Source organism: Vidua macroura, chromosome 2, assembly GCF_024509145.1.
Source record: "Vidua macroura isolate BioBank_ID:100142 chromosome 2, ASM2450914v1, whole genome shotgun sequence".
Classification (NCBI taxonomy): Eukaryota; Metazoa; Chordata; class Aves; order Passeriformes; family Viduidae; genus Vidua; species Vidua macroura.
The window spans coordinates 32628265-32648452 of record NC_071572.1 but is presented as its reverse complement, the minus strand read 5'-3'; the positions used below and the strand labels follow the sequence as shown (position 1 = coordinate 32648452).

Here is a 20188-nt window from a genome sequence, read left to right as displayed (position 1 = left end):
TTGACCCAGGCCTGGGAGTCACTAATTTCAAAAGAACCACATCCAGACTATGACATACCCTACAATATAAAATAAAGTTCTTTAACATTTCCTAATCCACACTTAGATTTCTGACACAAAAATGTCATTTTCAGAGCCACACGTACATGCTTTCAGGCATTTTACTATCTTTAAAAAAAATCTTCAAAATCTATAGAGTTCTTCCTGTACAATATACAGCGTCCTGTTTACCTGGATTCAAAGTTTTTATTTCAAGTTTTTATAAGTTTTTATAAGTTTTATAAGTTTTTATTTCCAACTTATCATGTGATAGGACAAATTTTATTAAAAGGCTAAAAAAAAAAAAATTGTTTAAGTATAGAAGTCCTGAACTCAGCCTGTATCCTACTCCATGCCCTAAGCCTGAATGTGAAACACCAGCTCAGATCATGCTTGCAACTGGATTCCTGCTCACATTGTAAACAAGCACTGAGTTTTTGAAATTATGAAAATTCTATTTAATGTGTCAATTTTACATCTAGCAAACAGGCACAAATTTTAAAATGTTAAAATGAGTTTATGGGGATACATATGGAGAGGAAAAAGAAAAGTGCACTAGATGATACAGTTTCATATTTCTGTCCATTTACAAATCAGAAGATATATATATGTGTATGAATAAAATTCAGCACCATTATTTCCAAATATAATATCTAGTTTCCATACCCTTAGTTCATTTTATCTCTCATGCTAAGGAAATTCAGTTTGTTGAGTGGCTTCAAATGCATATGTCTTGCCAGATGAAATTGTGAAGTCTCTCACTTTGTGGAGTCCCATATGGCAAAGTGAGCTTTGCATCTGGTATTGAAATTCACAGGGCTCATGAACTATCTATTTCGACAGAATTTTAGTATCAGCTAACAACAGCTCTGAGGTAACCTGACTTCAAAATTTACAGGTAGAAATTGTAAGTATAAGCTTACCAAGTCTCGGTGTAAATACCATTTTGGGACATTAGCTTCTCTCAGTAAATCCCATACCAAAGATGCTATTTGATACAACAAAAAGGACTGAGTGGAAGATCAAATTATGCAGATCTACATAATGCATGAAAACACTAACTTTTAGATCATTGGTCTAAACAGTTATTTAAAATTACTACTGCTTGAAATCTGCTTACTGGACAACCATATGCAAAGTGAGGTGGCAGGAGTTTCAGGGTTAGAAACTCTTTGGACAGCAAGACTAAGTTTTTATTTTCTTGAGGTTATGTTGATGGGACACTAAAGGAAATGTCTTCTGCTTTCATGCGTGCTATCACTTGTTCATAAAGTTAGTTCTCCATCTTTCTGGTCTGGCTCCTGTTTTGAGTACTTTCTTGGTTTTCTAGTGAATGAGGTAAAGATGAAATGGCAAGGTAAGCAATGTTCACTTTTTATTAAATATCATCTGTATCTTTTTTTACATCAACACATTACTGGCCTTGATACCCACAGTATCTTTTTAAACTGCACTTCGATCTTGCTCTGTAGCAACTGCCTGGTCCTCTTACATATTATACCCATTTTGAAAAGTACAAGGAAACTGATGAAAGCTTCAGTTTAACTTAATTCCCTTCATCTTCATGGAAAATAATGTATTACTTTTCAGATCATAACTTTTCTTCAGGGAAAAGTTGCCTCTTGACTTAGAACATTTTGAGATAATTTTGATTACTAGATACAAGCAGAAACTGCAGAGAGAGACATTTTTTTTTTTCTCTTTGAATGAAGAGCAGAATAACTCAGGATTAAAAAACACAGTTCTCATCCAGCACTCAAATTTTACTTCCATTTTCCCACTGACTCTTCAGGTGGTCTGGAGTTAGTCTTGTTACCAATCTGGACCTTAGTACCTCAAAGTGCATGTAAAAAGGGGATTATAAAACCAAGTTTTTAAAGCATGCTTTAATGTCTCTGGACGGTACTGCTGAAAGAATACTTATGATCCCAAACCCAAAATATATTTTTTTTTCCTCAGAATGGAAATATATTAGTTAGCATTATTCAGAAAGGAATAAAACCCGTTCTTTGTGTAACTGTGAGTAGTTGCCAATAATTTTGGAAATTATTCATTAATTTCAGAGAGATAAATATTTCCCTGGTGCTAGTCCTTTACATTAATGCAGCTATACTTGTAGAATGTTTGTTGCACTGAGTCTCTACAATTAATTTCAACTAATTAGTAGGACAATTTCAGCGGTTTGCCTTTGGCTGCGTTACTCACAATTTTACCATGTGCCACTGTCCAGATGTGGATGTGTGCTGTTGCTCTGACAGATTTATAAGTTGCATTGTACATGTAGGTCTACAGCAAAATGGGAGCATCTGCTTACTCCATCCCGGGAGTCAATAGGTCATTGTCTTGGGATGCAATTTGGGAGCAACAGGATTCTGTGCACAAAATAAGTGATCCATATATACTTGGCTTTACTTTTAGGAAAGTTATATTTTAGCCAATGAAATTAAATTCTTAGTCGGAGTTTTAGGAGTGAGTCATGACATCCATGGAGTAGAGGCTTGGAGCAACTAATTTTTATGTTCTTACTCCAAATTTATGACTTCAGTATCTTCAGTATACATTTTTTCTTTGTACTTCCTGCTGGCTGAGGGGTGAGGTGGAGAGTCACACATTAGAGATTAGTGATCTAACGTACTTCTGTGTCTACTTATTTGGAAAAATGAGCTGTGCAGTGTGGGGAACTACCCTTAGGTACAAGATATGAAAAATACTTATGGCAAATCAATAATGCAAAGTGTTCAATGTCTTTTGTCTCTTTTTCCTTCTCCATTAAGAAGGATAACCCAACTGGATGCTATGTGACTCTCCCCATGCATGGGCTTCAGACTCCCTTTTAAAAAAAGATGGAGAACAGTCAGTCTTGCCTTTTCTCCCGAGTCACCTAATTTAAGAAGAAAAGAGGTCAATTTAAGAGTTCAGCAGAGAGTTATACTTAAGACCTATTGCTCAATTTTCTGGCTATTAGAGGCAAGTCTACGCAGCCAGGAACAGGCAGATGTAAACTGCTCTGTCCTCACCTGTGTATGGTCTTTTTGCCGTCCTGGAGGTGTTACTGGATAACAGAATAACTGTGAGTCTTTGTGTCCATCCTGTTGCTGGAGCTGCGGTTTACTGGCCCTTTGGCACTCACATGGAGGGAGTGAGGACTAAATATTCCTTTCCTGTAAAATAACCTCAGAAAAATGGACCTACATAGTAACAAACTCCAGCAGTAGGATGCCATTAATTGCTGGGAATGGCTGAAAATAGACATGCAAACTCTGACATAGTCTCCCCTTTTTTCCTAGACTGGTAGGTTTCTGAATCAGTTCATATTGGCAGACCTGGCAACCACAACCTGAACTAAGGTATTGTTTTTCCTTTGGCTCTGATGTTTACATATAATTGGCAGTTACATACCCCTATACCCTTGATGCTGTCAAAACCTGCAAGTCTTCCCATAGATATTAGAAAAAATGTCTAAGTCAACATTTCTAAGTGTACACTAAAGCACATTGCCAAAATGCACATGCTGGTCCTGACACAAATGAGTTTCTGGAAAACCTAAACCAGCATAAATACTCACAATCTATGAAAAATATCAATACACCCAGTATGAAGCTTAACTTCAAGCATGCAAGCTAAAACACTTTGCATGAGTTAATACTGTTCTATCCCACAGTTTTCTGTATATATAAGACATAATGCCCAGTGGGGGAGAGTTACAGAAGAAGCCAGCAGTGCAATTAATTAAGTCTTCAAAAATGTCACTAAAATATCATGGTGAGAACAAGGAGACAGACATTAATTCAAGAGTTTTATGTAAAATAGGTGGTAGTGTCATCCAAAGGGTCAGATTAGTTTACTTTCAATTACCCTGTTACAGGAAAAAAACCCAGTGGTCTCAGTAATAAGTTGATCTGGTTCTGCAAGACGTAGTAGTAATAATCCAAAGGCTATACCTAGTGGTCTCTTTGAAAGAAAGCTGACATTTTCAAATTGTAGTGTAGGAGCATCAGAAAAGGGAATTATTAACAACTTACCTAATGCTGTTCTTGCTGGTGTGGCATCTTTTTTGATCCAAAAGGATACCCAGGAAAGAACAACTGTTAATATACAGGGAATGTATGTTTGTATAGTGAAGTATCCCATTCTTCTACTTAAGTCGAAGTATATAGTCATGACTACATAATCACCTGCAATAATAGCACAAAAAGTAAATTCACATTGTAATGGGATACAGATAGTTGTTCATTGACCTGCTAATATTTTAACTTTCATAAAAACTGCATATGAAATATTTTTTAGAGTTTCAACAGCATCTGCACAGTAATTCTCATGTGAAATTTAAGTAAACCTTGCCATTCTAATATCCTTAAATTTTAGGTCTCTGGAAATTATGTATTTGACAGGCAGAGCTTCTCAGCAATCATTCTGGATGAGTAAAGTTTTGAAAGGCATCTTGAATTTCCAGACATACTATTTCTGGATATCTTCATGGCCACAAGTGTGAAGGTACTGTCATTCACCAGATTCTGCAACCACTACACACAAAATCCTTCCTTCTGCATGCTGTGTCTTCTGTGCCCTGATTTCAGCTTTGAGTGACTTCTGTTATCTTCTTTTGAAATATGAATCTGAAAATAGGGTCTTTTTGGCAAATATAACATGCACATGAGTATGCTTTTGCAGAAGAAGTAATTTATAAACACTAGAACTCAATGCTGGCGTTTCAAAACAGTTGTGGCCATTTGCGGTATTTTCAGGTCAGTCTGAACACAAGGTTTATTATTTTGTTGTATTATAAAAATCGTGCATTCAAGAAATTAGTAAGAAGGTTAGTTTATCTCACATTACATGATTTTTTTCACTGTATCTCTTCTGCTAATCTTTGTGATTCCATGGGGGATAATAATCTGTCCCTCCTCTCTTCTCAGTAGAGGCTACTGATCTTATCACCTCTGCCCTACTAACAGTTCTCTCAGCCTCAGAGATGTTTACTTTCTCAGACAGTCATGGCGAATAACAGTAATAAAACTGAACTGGAACTGATTTCTGTACTTCACTTGAAGTAGGTTGCTTCCATTTCAGATGTAAAGGAGTGGTTATATGCCAGAGAATTTCTATGCGGGTTTGGCTGACTGCATCAGATTTGGCCTAATAAATTTTATGGCTTCTTGTTCCAAATCTTAACTTTCTAGAGTATGGTATTTACAGAAGGCATCGTTTGCAATAATTAAGTAACTGTCTTGCAGCAAACCATCAGAAGAATGAAGAAATTGGAAATATATAATGATTAATTCCCCAAGGAATGTACATACAACTCATCCAAGCAGAAGTACAATGGGTTTATTAGTTGAGGCAAATTAAAACTTAATCATCTAGTAACAGAGGGCATATAAACAAATGCATTTCTTACAGTGGATAATTTGACTACAGCTAAATATTATATAGGAAATAAATTAACTCAGTAAGAATACCTTTCATCCAAAGCATCTCTGAAGTCACTGTAAAATCAATGAATTGCCATAAATTAGAAACTTAAAGGTAAATAAAAATTTGATGGTGGGAATTTGGGAATGTGGGAAAAGTTCCTATATGTAAAGTATATCTGTTTGAGATAGATATATTTGGAAGAGGCTGACAAGCCTGTGAATGTGTCCATAATGTCTCTGTTAGATGAAAGCAAACATTTTCACAAGAATTGTGCCAGTGAAAACTGTACGACCCAAGAAATTGGAAAGTCATTTCAGAAGCTGTGCTTAAAGGGCTCACTGTGGTTACAACTAGGAGGTATTGCAGTACATCATGACATAGTGAGCTTTGTGGCTAAGGGTTGTTGTCATTCCACTAATCCCCAGCAGTTTTCTCTGTGCAGGAAATGGCATGAAGGAATTGCCTTGGGATGGTAACCACAGGTTCTACTGGTTTACTGTTTGGCTGGTTTGCCTCACTGAAGAAAGACTTACACCACAGCAATCAAGATAATTTCATAGAAACAGGTGTAAAGAATCAGGTAGAGTGTAAACCAGTGCTTCTACTGACATGAACAAACTGAAAAGCATGGAAGAAATGTTAATCAAACATTAAGTCAAATATTGTCTGCCCAGGTAGAAGAATGAGCAAAAAATGAATTCAAAGACTATAGGAAACGTGTCAAGCCTTTTCATTTCCTTTACTTACAGTTCCTGTATCTAGAAATGTCTGTTTATGGATAAGCTTCCTGAGAATGGTATAAAGTCAAGCACAATCTGCACACCTCCATTGTGTATAACAATATACAATACACATAATTCCAGTACCCACACGGGTCACTGCTCCTCTCAGTAGTGTGGTCATGATATCCAGCACAGCAACCAGGAGTAGGAGTAGATACTGGACTGTAAGATACTGGGAAAGTAATGAAGAGTCTCTGCTTCCAAACCCTTGGACAAAAATAAACCTGATAAACCTGAGAGTGGGAGAAAATTATGGCACATTAAATGATGTTGTCTTTAACAGATTTAGTGTCTTTTAGGCAGGATTAATTTCCTGTGATTTTAGACATCTAGAAGGCAATTTCTGCAGATAACCTGCACACTGTGGCCTGCTTTCTACACTTAATGGAAAGAAATTGGTTCTTTCAGTATATGGTTTGTCTTATCTGCTTTAGAGGCACATTTTAGAAGGTGAATATATTAAAAACATTTTAATTTCTCTCCTGTGATTAAAAAACAAGAGCATAGAGCTGAGAAGTGGACAAAAACATTGCAGAGACTGGCAGATTATGCAAGGAGTTAACCATACCCCTTGATTCCATGGTGAGCGCTAAATTGGGCTAGTCCTGTGAGGATGCCAAAGTTATTTTATTTAAATATAATAACCTTCTTGATGTTTTAAAGGGTATTTTAGTTATTTTCCTCCTTTTTCCAGTTAAAATTGATGGCTTCATCCTTTAGGATACACACAACTCCTCTGCTTCTTCCCTTCCCTTCCCTTCCCTTCCCTTCCCTTCCCTTCCCTTCCCTTCCCTTCCCTTCCCTTCCCTTCCCTTCCCTTCCCTTCCCTTCCCTTCCCTTCCCTTCCCTTCCCTTCCCTTCCCTTCCCTTCCCTTCCCTTCCCTTCCCTTCCCTTCCCTTCCCTTCCCTTCCCTTCCCTTCCCTTCCCTTCCCTTCCCTTCCCTTCCCTTCCCCCCCCCCAACAACTGAAAGCCCCAGTGTTGCTCTCAGAGGCAAGCATACTTCCATACAACATATACTGAATTAATTTCTTTAATAGCTATGGTAAATTAAAATGTTCAGCTAAATTACCACTTCAGTTCTATCCTCAGCCAAGTAAACTTCTATTGAGATTACTGGATTCTCTCATTACATTCAAGAGGCACATGACATACAAGAGTATGTGCTGTGGCTACTTTCCTTATTGCATGACTCCAAACTGCATGCAGCTGCTGCTGCTGCTGCTGATGGTGATAATTATATTATTTTTCACATTATTCCTTCCAGAAGTAAATATTCACTATGTATCTGGAAGCATTGCATGCACATTAAAGAAGAGTAGCCATGGTACGTATATTTCTTTCTCTATAAACACAAAATAACCTGTGCAAAGAAACTCTCTCTTCTGAAAGATTCCTCTGTTCTGGGATGCAATTCATTCTGTACATCCTGCAGTCATCTGCAACCCAGAGGACGGAAAAACTTTGAAGAGCTCTGCTCAGTGCCTCCTTGTACCTTTGGAAGCCTTCAGAGCTCCACCGCTGCTACTGCCACTGCTAGAAGGGCAGCTGGGGGTCATTGTACGACAAAGTTCTGCAGTGCAGGAAAGATGGGGAAAATCTCCTTCCAAACCACATGTCATTAAACCAGTGCACTTGGTTTGAAAGTAATCACACAGTGGTTGCCTAGCAAAGGACCACTGGAATAGCTAATACCAATAAACTTCATTTTTAAACCCAGGGAGGAATTCTACCTTTTAACGACTTAAATAATATTCTCAGGAAGGAAAACTTACTTTGAACTAAATGATCAGCCATCAATTCACTGAAATATTGAAAATTATCCCGAGGCAAAGTAGAGCATGATCAGTTTTCTATAAAGGGAGCAAAACGTGCACCTTTAAGCAACAAATCTGGAGTAATCGAAATAGTGTAGCAATGCTTCCCATAAAACCAAGATGACTGCTGGCTGTTACCCATAGGACTTATATTAGCCTAAATTTCTAGTTTGAAAGTAGGACACTGTTTAGAACAGTAATGATTTCCCATGTAATAACTGTTGTGGATTTTAATGAACAGTATTAAATTATAGCAATTTTTTTTTTTTAATTTTGAAGACTAAGGATCTGTTGGCCTGAATTGCTAGAATTTTGCCTATGTTGCACCAAGAACGGCTCCCTTGAAGGTAAAAGGTTTGAGTAGAATGCAACTGGTTATTTTAATAAAAATAAATAAATTTAAGAGTATACAAAATTATATACTGTAAATAATTGTTTATTCAAACTATACTATACTATACTATCTTATGTCACATTTTCATTCATCCTTCCATTATGTTCTGAGGTTGACAATTAGAAAAAAGATAAAAATTATTAACTTTACAAAGACTGAAATATGAAGGTACAATGCATACACAAAGCAGATACAGCATGTGAATGAAAGTTACATTCCAACTGTCCATCACTAAAACTACAGAAGAATGAGGAGTGGCAGAGTTTATCCATGTTACTGCAAGAGTTTGATTTCAGAAGAAAATCCCAGTCAATAAAATGAGGAGACACACTGTGTGACACAAGTATTACTTTGTTGATCAGCAAGACCACAGAGACTGAATCATCTTCCTCATTATCTTAATAAATCAAATTTACTTAATAGCAAGCAAACTAACTTTCCAATCTTCAGTGTTTTTTTTACGTTTGCTTTTTTCATTTGGAAACCAAGAGAAGACCTTATTAATTTTGCCATTAACTATTCACGTCACTCTGAACCTGTTTTCTGGTCTTTCCTTCCCAAAGCTCCATTTTTTATTTCCTGGGCTAGGTTTCTCTTCTTCCTTAGTAAGTTGAAAGTTTTCTAATCAGTATGTCCAGAAGTTTCTGCAAAATGTTCACCAGAGAGGTTTGTTGGAAGAGATGCATGTGGAATTGGAAGTAAAACTATTGTGGCAGTGCTGGTGCCAACTGGGAATGTACAAGTTTCAGATTCAAGACATGGCTCCAAATTTTGCACTGGCTGGATAGAATATCTCAGCTCAAAGTCAGGCAGAAACACAGGCAGTGTTACAAAACCCATCCTTGCCTAATTTAGATAATGAGAATTGTTCAGCCTGGAAAAGGGAAGGCTTCAGAAGACCTAATTGCAGCCTTCCAATACCTGAAGGGAGCTTACAAGAAAAATGGAGATTCTTCAAGAGGATGCAGTGACAGAATAAGTGGGAATGTATTCAAAATGAAAGAGAGCACTATTAGATTAGATATTAAGAAAAATTCTTTACTGTGAAAGTGGTGAGGCACTGAAGCATGTTGCTCAGTGAAGTTGTGGGTGCCCTGTCCCTGGAAGAGTTCAAGGCCAGATTGGATAGAGCTCTGATCAGCCTGGTCTGGTGCAAGGCCTCCGTGCCCATGGCAAGGGGGTTGGAACAAGATGATCTTTAACGTCTCTTGCAACAAGCCATTCTGTTATTCTGTGACTCTATGATTCAAAATCAGATGGAAGAGTCATGTGAGCCAGCTATTTTCACATCCCAGGCCTTCATCCCACCTCAGACATATGCCTTGTGGAGGGTCGAGCTATCTTCTTACTAGAACTACTAAGAAGAAAAGAAAGATGCGTAAGAGCCGTAACGAGAGATGCGGGACTCCAGGCATCTCTTCAAAATGCAGTTTATTGTATCCAAGATGTTACAGCAGTCCAGGGTCATGGGCGACAGAGCCTGTGCCTACAGCTGTCAGCTCCAGATGCAGACAAGCCTGAAGATCCTTTAATTTTGGTTACAATGCATTATATACTTTTCTTTGTTGACCATCTTAATACATAAGAACTAATCTATACTTTTACCTATAGCCTATCATAACTACTATAATTACCATATTCATGTTACTATTCTCCAATCACAAAAAGTTAGTATGTTACAGTTTGAGCTAGAAGGTTTTTTTTCAGTTTGCTTGGAGTGGAAAATTCTAAGACCTTTTTTCTACTTGCAACATCAGCAGTCTTGTTTGTCTGTGGAATTTTTTTGCTTGGTAAAAACATCTTCTGTTTGAGGTAGGTTTATCCTTTGCTCTAAGCCATAAAACCCCCTTCTAACTAACATACCCTTTGCCTGAGTTATCCAGTAAGACTGGATCAGCAATTCTTTTCTTCTACATCAAAACTTCCTTTCATTTCTATTCCTTCTTCAGAGTCTACATTCAAAAATCTTTTTGCCAAATATACATATCTGTTAAACTTTCTTGCCAAACTTTCATCCTTCCCAACCAAGATGGATGGTGATTACTTCAATTACACTGCCTACATCAGTCTGTCTTTGGAGCTGGTATCCCATCTTAACATGACTTTATCTCCAGCCAGGTATGGAGCAAGTCTCAACTTTGGAAGATCCAAAAACTCTACAAAATGGTAGAAGAAAGAGCTTAATGTACTCATAGGTGGTTATGACTCCAAATTGAGCTACTATTAAGACAAAAAAGACATGGATGAGAATAGGATTTTGCAGTTCTTATGAAGAAAAATATAGGTTGAATGAGAGTCATGAAAGTATCATTAAAAATGCCTTTATCTTCTTCAGCATCATTATAAATAATGAAGAAATGCTGAGGACTTATTGCAGGCTTCTTCTGACTCATCTAAAATGAGTCAGTCAACAAAGAGTTTTCATTGGTGGGAATGATATTTGCTCCACAGTAGGCTAGAACAAATGCTTCCAAGACAAAAGGAAGAAAAAATGATCAAGGTCATGCTGTCACTTAAGGGTTAGATTCCCCTATGCTGTTTTGGCACTTAAGTATTCCACAGTGACACCTAGATATTGTATTTGGATGGGAGCATGTGTACAGCAGAGAAAGACATTTACACCTTATCTCAAGTAAATATTTTTGGAGTGGTAACAGGCACTGCTACACTAATACATTTCTGGTTAAGCTGCATATTTAACCTCAGAAAAAATGGGTACAAGGCTTCAGAGGTGTCGTTTTTACATGTATTGCCATAGTAGCAATGTGACTAGATGTCTAGTCACAGGCAAGGATCTTAGGCACTAGACCATAAAAGCTTTCTGTGTCTCAAAGATCTCTGGTTTTGAGTTCATAATTCCCTTTGGCATTATCATGATGTGTCTGTGTGTGCATGTGTAGCCCAGATTTGGCTTTCAGCTCTTACACTTGAAAAGCAAATTTTTCCAAAATACATTCATACCATGATGCGCAATCATTTCCCATAATCATAGACAAATTACTGTATCAGTACACAGTGGAGAAAAAACCTCAAGACACCAACTAACCCTAATAGCACTGTTTGTTCCTGTAGAAATCATGTTCAATTATAAGTATACACATATGTATTAGCATGCATAATAAAAATCAAATATTGTTAGATTATAATGTGAAAAACAAAGACCAGATTCCAGGTTGTCTCAAGGCAAAAGAATTTTTAAAGTCAAGTTAGACCAAGATGTCTTCCTAACCTGGCAGAACCACAAGGTATTATGTTGGGTTTATTGCCTTGTGTAACATCAACAATATAATATCAAGAAACATGTTTTTACTTGAGGCTATCAATTTTTTTATCACCAGAAAATAATTTAATTTTTTCTGTTTGTTCTTTCTTCCTGAACTTTCATTTTCTTTGATGCAAATAGCATTTCAAAATAATTTTGTAAAATGACAGTTTTGTTAAATTAACTTTAAAAGCCTGTTTTTAAAAGTTAATAACTATATTTTCAACACATAAAGTTATTACATCCTCTGATTTTGGCATTTATTACTGAATCTCGAAAATAACTGGATTTGTTCAAAGTTCTAACTTCTTTATATTGATTGCTTTTCCCCCAGAATCATTGGAATACTTATGGAACTTTTCATTAAGAACTGAAATTAAATAAGCAAAAGACCCAATTTCTTAAGACTTAAATTAATTGTGTACCAGAGCAATTTAAAACCTATTAGTCAGTATTTCTTGTGCCCTAAACAATACTTTATGTGCCATTGACAGTTGAAACTGACAGTTTCAAAGACAGTTGCTTTTGATTCCACTGCAATCATTTCACTCTCTGTATCCCATATTTTCTGTTAAGTGTTTGGGATACTTTGAATGTACACAGGAGATGAACCAAGCTCCATGAATACAATTGACCTCCAGATTAAATTCAAACAATAGAAGGTTTGAAAAAGAATTACTACTATTTTAGCATTTGGTGGCATTATCAAGACCCTTATTTGCATAAATAAAATTTACATGTTTACATATTATGTAAAGTGTCCTGCCAAATACAGCTATTCTGTCTTCTCAGTCATAACTACTGTATATAAAGCTCTCCTCCCACTCAGCCATGTGAAGCTGTAGCATGTTATTCATCTATGAGGTATTATAAGCTCCAAAATTGCTCTCAGGATGTTCAGGCCTATTAACTTTAGACATAATGACATTTTCATTTTGCCTCATGAAGTATTATTTCATGTATTCTTTGAGATATGGAACCACAGAAAATAAAGGAATTTTAATTTGGCTGTTGTAAGGTATAAGTAATACTGTAAAATCCTTCAAAAAATGCAGTTTCATCCAGCCACATAATGAGAATAAAAATGTAAAATATCATAAGAGGACTTTGATCCATGATTACCAGTCCAGTTCAATTTCTGCCTTATCAGTAGAAAAGTTACACACATAATCTCTATTTAAATTAATGTATCAATCTGAGAGAAAATCAATATACAAATAACAGTGCAGCATTGCATGATCCATTACTCACTATTCCTAAGAAGTCTTGCTATTTTCCATACATAGGTTTTCTTTTGTGTTTGAAGAATAGAAGTGAACAATAGCAGATGAAGTAAAAACAACAATAAATTACCATAGCTGCCGATGTCAGTGAAAGTAGATGAAGGATCAGAGTGAAAATTGATGTCTTTTATGTAGGAATCTTTTCCTGAGAGGGTTTATTGATGAGCTGTGCAATGCTTTTTGAACAGAATATTTTTTCACATTCCACAGAGCATCAAATACTGTAGTACATCTAAGGATACACAACATTAATGACTCTCACTTTCACTTTGCTCTTAAAAAGCACTGAGAACCCCCAGTTTCATGGCATCTGTCAATGCCAAACACTTCTTATTTATTTCTAGTATTGGAATTCTTACTCAAAGAGCTGTTAGTTGTGGGAGGAGGCCCATTTGTATTGCAGTGTTTTACAAAGTCCCACAGGACTGGATTTGGTGGGTTTGTAATTCCCAAACCAGTTGAAATAGTTTTTAATTAGCCATCAAAAAATCCCATGTAAACGTTTTCAAATAAAGTGTTTTCTTTTTCTTCCTCAGAATTTATTTTTACACATTAAATAAAGAAAAACCCTAAACAAAAAACAGTTTTGCTTCACCTGATATTCTTTTGGCTTAAGAAAAATGTTAATGAGTTTGGCCTTATTCACAGTCATTGTGACTGTATTATATTACTGTGACATCTTTTATATAATCATGGAATGGAGCAGCCTGTTTCTTTCTATCTGTCCTGACATCTACTCCACCTCAACTGTCCCTAACATGTGCTCTTGTGGATAGCTTTAAACAGTATCTCACTGTTGGAAGCCCTTCCCTGCTGGTCATGCTGTGTTCTGAAGGGGACTATGCTGATTATTTGGCTACATTTTTTTTGAATGGTATGAGCATTTTCTGAAGAAAGCACGGCTGCAAACCCCAAAGTTATTGATAAACTAGAGCATCTTTTAGAGAGGTGTCCTATCTTTATTTTAAGAAATTCCAGCCATAGAGTTGCCCTGCAAGCCTTGAAGTTCTTTCAAGGCCTAGTTATTCTCATTGGGAATAATAGGTGAGTCTGTTTTAACTGAGTGAGTTTTTTAAATGAGAATTAGTCTGCAGTCATCTAGCATCAACTCAGCCTTTGAGTCTTAGCAAATCTTTGCTAGACTGCTGAAGCTTTTTTTGGCTAGTTTTGTTTTTCTCATGCAAGCATTTAGGGATAGCAATATATTACCCTTTATCCATCAAGATAAACACGGTTTCTTGACAAGAGGAATTATTTCCAGCCACTGATAAGCATTCTGTCTCTTTCATGAACTCCATAACTTCTCCAAATAATTCTGGAAGTGCAGCCATCAGAATTAGATCTTAATTTAATAGCAGCTGCATTAATATAACATATACAATATATGTCATATATAACAATATATTAACATTCTTCTTCTAGAAAATAATCCTTCTTTGAGCACATATGCAAAACCTGTGCTTGGTACTCTGGCCATACCTTCAAACAAGGAGTATATTTTGAAATAACTATTAATTCACAAGAATTATTACATAGCCTTTAGACCTGCAGCACCCAGAATGGCTGGTCCAATTCTGGAAAAGCAAAATCATGAGTCTTCAATCCTAAGTACCTGCTTCCAACTTGAATAAAAGTTCTGAAGTACAGATATACATATTGTCATTTTCATCCAGTCTTCAGAGCTACCTGACTTGTAACTACTATTAAGCATTCCCCCAAGCTTTGTGTCACTTATAGGCTTAATAAATCTCAATGCTATTATTGCTTCTCTGTCATTAAAAGAAGTATTAAGTAGCATCAAGCCAAAAGATGTAGTATCTTAACAGAAAGTCCTAGCGAATAATGTTTTTTCTAGTTATGTCAAAAATCTTTCCAAGTCGTGAAAATTTGGTAATTTATATGTGACACTGATTTTCTTATCATTGTCACTTCTTAATCAAAATGTCATACTGCATCATGTGAGACATCTTACAAATGTATGTTATATCAATAGAAATGTATAAGCTCAGAAGATGACACTGAGCTAGTCTGACAGGAGTTATTTTCTATGAATGAATGTTTATTGGTTATAATTATATTACCCCCTACGTTTGTATGACTCTATTCCAGGATCAGCTGTTCCATAACTTTGGTCAAGACTAATGCCAAGATTAAAAAACAGTAAATACTTTGTTAATTTTATTTACATTTCTGAAACTGTTGGAAGGGGGAAGAAATTATTTGCCCTCAAACCCTCAAGCCTTTGTCAGCTCTTTAAACTATTACTATCAAGTTATCAAAGGATATGTTAAGCAAAGAAAGAATTAACGAAGAGATTGTGCTGGGCAAGTGACTGGGAACAACAGAATAGAATAGAATAGAATAGAATAGAATAGAATAGAATAGAATAGAATAGAACAAGGATTGTTTTGGTTGGAAGGGACCTACAACAATCATCTAATCCAATTCCTTGACTACTTCAGAACTGACCAGAGGTTAAAGCCTGTTATTAAGGCTATTTTCCAAGTAACTGAACACTGACACTGACAGGCTTGGGGCACCAACCATCTCTTTAGTAGGCCTGTTCCAGTGTTTTATTAACCTCTCAGTAAAGAAATGCTTGCTAATGTCCAATCTGAACCTCCTCTGGCACAGCTTTAAACCATTCCCATATGTCCTATCACTAAACACCAGAAAAAAGAGCTCAACACATCCCTCTCCACTTCCTCTCTTCGGGAAGCTGCTGAGAGCAATGAAATCACCCCTTTGTCTCCTTCCCTCCAAACTAGACAAACCCAAAGTCCCCATCTGCTCCTCACAAGACATGACTTACAGCCCTGTCACCAGCTTTGTCGTGCCCTTCTCTGGATGCCTTCAAGGACTTTCATATCCCTCTTACATTGCAATATTTGTTTCTCACAACAAGTATTGATTACTTGCATTAAAAGAAAAGTAAGAATTGGTTTATCTTTTATACTCCAGCTTTCTAACTCACATCAAATTCCTGCATGCTGGAGACAATACCATTTTAGTTAAGAAATAGTAAAGGTTGAGAGTTTCCAAGGAATGCTAGTATTTGCAGAAGGAGCTTTCTAGCATAGTCTTTCAGATTAAAGCCATCTGGCAATGGTATTTCTCACTTCACGTAGATATGGGGTTTTTCCTACAAAGATATTTGGCAATCTGTAACAGATGCAAGCTTGTATTCTGTATGCTGTCTTATCTGGTAGAATAAAGAAAAATATTGATCTGTATGCAGTCACTTATTCCCTTCCAAGTCATTTGACAGCTGGAGAAAGATGATGCTACTTCTGACTGTCCTTTGCCTACTCAAGGCTTTCTAACTGGATTATTATCATTCTTTCTAAGCAATAACTCTTTCGTCTTCAAGTTTCCTTGATATCACCTTTTCAAATATATATTCATAATCATGCCATGAGTTTTGCCTTTATTAATTTCCTCAGCTTGCACCTCTGGTATAATGTAATTTTTTTTTTTTCCTTGACATTCCCTAGCGCCTTTGTTCCCATGTGCTATTAATAAATTAATTTTGTGTTTAAAAATGCTCCCTTTTTCTGATTTCTACTAGTCATTTTTCTTTCTTGTACTGTCCTCCTGGATTGTCTAGTCATTCTGCCTGGTACTTCTGAGTTCCTATGTGAGGAATGAAAAAGCCAGCCTAAATCTCATCCAAATCCATCTACCTCTCATCTGTTCATCTCTATTTATGAATAATATTTTTCATTTCTGAACTCTGTGCTCAAACTTTCACTTGCTTTCATCAAAAGTTTTTAGTTCAACTGGAAATAAACTTGGCCTTAACCAGCCAATAATGTTAACTTAAAATTGTTAAAGTCACAAAATCAGCCCAAATCTCTTAATATCCCTCCCCTTGCTGTCTCCAGGGAATTACTGTGTATATTAATTATTTCTCTTTTTCCAATATTCTGCAGTGGGAAATACTTAACTTACAGATCAATAACATGCACTGATTTTTAAGGGAGTCCTGTCAAATTAAATACTGTCAGAAAAACTACCAATGCTTTCCCTGTGGCAAAAGAAGAAATAGCGCTGTTTTCCCTAAGTACCATTCAGTAACACTTTTAAATAGGTCACTTCACACTTGGGCAAGAGCCCACATCTTTTTACATCATCTCTGCATGACCTGAAAAAGAACAAGTGACCACAAAGAACTGCAGAAAGGAGAAAGGACTCCTGAGAAGGACTTCTAAAGAAGGGCATGAGCATGGTAAATGGTTCAGTGACACAAAGATGATGTTTCATTCACAATTCACAGTTGTAGAATAGAGCAACTGTAGTGAAGGATGATATCAATATCCATTGATGCCAGAAGTTAGTTAATTAGTTTTTGCCAAACAAAACCAAAAAGTATTCTGTGTAGCAAAGACAGACCAAACTGGATTTCTTTTTAAACTCTGCTAAATTTTTGAACAGCGCATGGTAATGTCTTAGATTCTTACTTCATAGGTTCCAGTTTTCCTCAACTCAATTCATGCAATTACCTCAAAATGTATGAGTTTTGGGAGGGAGTGGAGTGGCTTTACGTATTTCACTGGATGAATCACCACTAGATGCTCATTCACATGGGCCTGGCTGAAGAGGACTGTATATCAGGCATGTGCAAATTAAAAAAGAACCTAAGACAAACTCTGTGACACTAAAAAGTTGGAAAATTCAGAAACTTGAGCCAACTGTTTGTAAGATGAGAGCAATTTGAGAATGCTGTTTATTTTTTAAATGTTTAATGCCTCTGCTGCTGTGGTGGTTGAAGTTCCACTCAGCGGATAGAAGCAAAGAACAGAGTGTATGATTTAAAGATACTTTTTTTCCTAAATCATGGAATCACAGAATTGTTTGCACTGGAAGCAACCTTAAAGACCATCTAGTTCCAGCCCTCCTGCCATGGGCAGGGACACCTTCCACTAGAACAAAGCCCCATTCAACATGGCCTTTAACACTTCCAGGGATAGGGAATAGCTTCTCTGGACAACCAGTGCTGACCATCCTCACAATAAAGACTTTCTTCCTTATATCTAATCTAAACCCACTCCCCCTTGTCCTATCTCTACATGCCCTTGTAAAAAGTTCTCCAAGCTTTCTTGTAGCCCCTTTTGGTACTGGAAGGGGCTGTAAGATCTCTCGTGGATTCTCCATACTGAAAAACCTCAGGTCTCTCAGCCTGTTTTCATAGAAGAGATGGTCCAGTCCTGTCATCAGCCCCTCTGACCACGCTGAAATCCTTCTTCCTCTCCTAATGCAATGGGTCTTCCCTCTTGAGTCTGCAGAGTCAATAAGTGGTTCTGTAAGGGCACCCTAACTGTGCCTGTTGCTGGCCCTTGCCCTAGCAAGCATCCATTCTTCTGCACGTGGGGCTGTGTGTCCACTGCAGACTGTCCTTGGAATCAGCTATCTAACTCCTTCTCAGCCTCCCTGATGTTACGCAGGTCTGCTGCCAGTCCCTGTCTCAGAATGGTCCAGGCCCCACCCACAGAGCGAGTTCCACACTGCTGCCTCTCCCCTCAGCAGCTCTGTGTGGGTGAAGGCATTGGCCAGCACCAGGATAGATGAGGCAGACCCTTTGGGGTGGCCCCTGCCATATCTCCTGGCCCCACTCACACCTCATCAGCCACTCTTCTGGGAGTTGCCAGCTCCTGGCCAATCTCAGGGATCCCCTGCGGTTTCCTTGGCTCAGGAAATCCTTCTCTATGCCAAGATCCCCTGTTCCACTGCAGAACATGCCTGCACCAGAGCTACTCACCTCAGGGAGTCTGGGAAAGATCACATTTTCACGCATGTTTGGTTGAAAGCACCAAGTCTGGTTCATCCATGTGAAAGGACTGAGTTAAAAATTTGAAGAGCTACACTGGTGGAATGGTTATGGAAAGGCTGGAGGCAGGCAGTTCATAATAGTTGTGTATCTCTGGTTGTACTGCTTGTTTTCAGCATGAACAGCCTTCCTTGCTGTGCCTCACAGGCCTGGGACTTGTAACCATGCCCTGCCTTCATTAAACAACTGGATATGAACTCCAGCCTGGTGAACATTTTGTGTTGATGATAGCTTAAATATTTGGTAGCACTTTCAAAAGCTCTTCACTCCACTGTGAATCAAATTTCTAAGCCACTTATGCCATTTATTTACCAGGTAATTGGATGAGCATGAGGGAGGCTTTAAGCACAGCAGGTTCTGGCAGCAGCCCACGCTGCCGCTATGGGAAGGCCTTGTTAACACTGATGGGTTTCCAGTCTTAGTGGGATCACTTTGGGACCACTGCTACTGTGCATCTGCAGCATGCGGGTTCCCCATGACTTTGCTCCACAGGTTGACCAACAGACACTTTTGAGAGTTTTCTCCTATAAACACTAGTTTTAAATATGTAAACAGAATCTGTTAGTACTGGTAATCTAAAGCAAAAGTACAGGACTTAGATTCCATATTTCACTCAAATTACATCTTCTGAAGAGAAGTGTAGGAATGTTTCAATTTTTGGAGGATTTAGGACTGCAAAAATGAAGTGTTTGATGTGGTACCTGAGGGCCAGCCAAAAATTTCATTTACAGTGTTAATTTAAGCCTCTGATTTTTTTTTTTTTTTTTTCACAGCCAGCAGTCTCTGCCCTGAGCTTTGCTTCTACAGATGAATCTGAATGCAACATGGGGAGAAAATACCACATGCACAAAATGGTAACAGCATAGAAATAACTAGCTGGGGAAGATATGATTCAGACTTGTGAGAAGTAAACTCAGGAATTTAAAGGTTAGGGTCCCATTTAAATAACTAATACGCCTTTGAAACCTGACCACACACACAACAGCTATCACATTTAGCTATCTACTTTGCCTAAGAGCTATCTGAGCAACTGTCTACTTTGAGAAATAAGCATAAATAAGTTTTTCATATATCTTCCTGATCTGGTTTTGACCAGGAGATGTTAATATTTGCAGTAGCTATGGTGATCCAGCTGTGGATATGTCTAAGAGGTTATTCCTTACCGATTTAGGTAATTTCCCGGGGTGGGGGAGAACAGGACAAGGAAGGGATGGCACAGGAAAAGGCAGGACAGGACAGGTCTGGACTCTCCCTTCTTTCAGAGGAGATGTGTGTTCCTTTCTGGCAGGGAAAAACGTGCTAGAAGGAGCAGTGGGGTGGCACCATCTGCAGTTACGTTGCATTGTGTCAGTCTTAGTGAGCATTTTGCA

The 20188-nt window shown here is 37.6% G+C and overlaps 1 protein-coding gene across 1 annotated transcript in view; it reads right to left on the bottom strand.

The window, feature by feature from the left end:
- GABRG3 (gamma-aminobutyric acid type A receptor subunit gamma3) overlaps positions 1-20188 on the bottom strand; it is a 297044-nt gene that overhangs the window by 7307 nt on the left and 269549 nt on the right. Inside the window, exon 7 of the mRNA XM_053970180.1 lies at positions 4062-4214. Within this exon, the coding sequence (XP_053826155.1) occupies positions 4062-4214 (153 nt within the window). The remainder of the gene's footprint in view (positions 1-4061; positions 4215-20188) is intronic.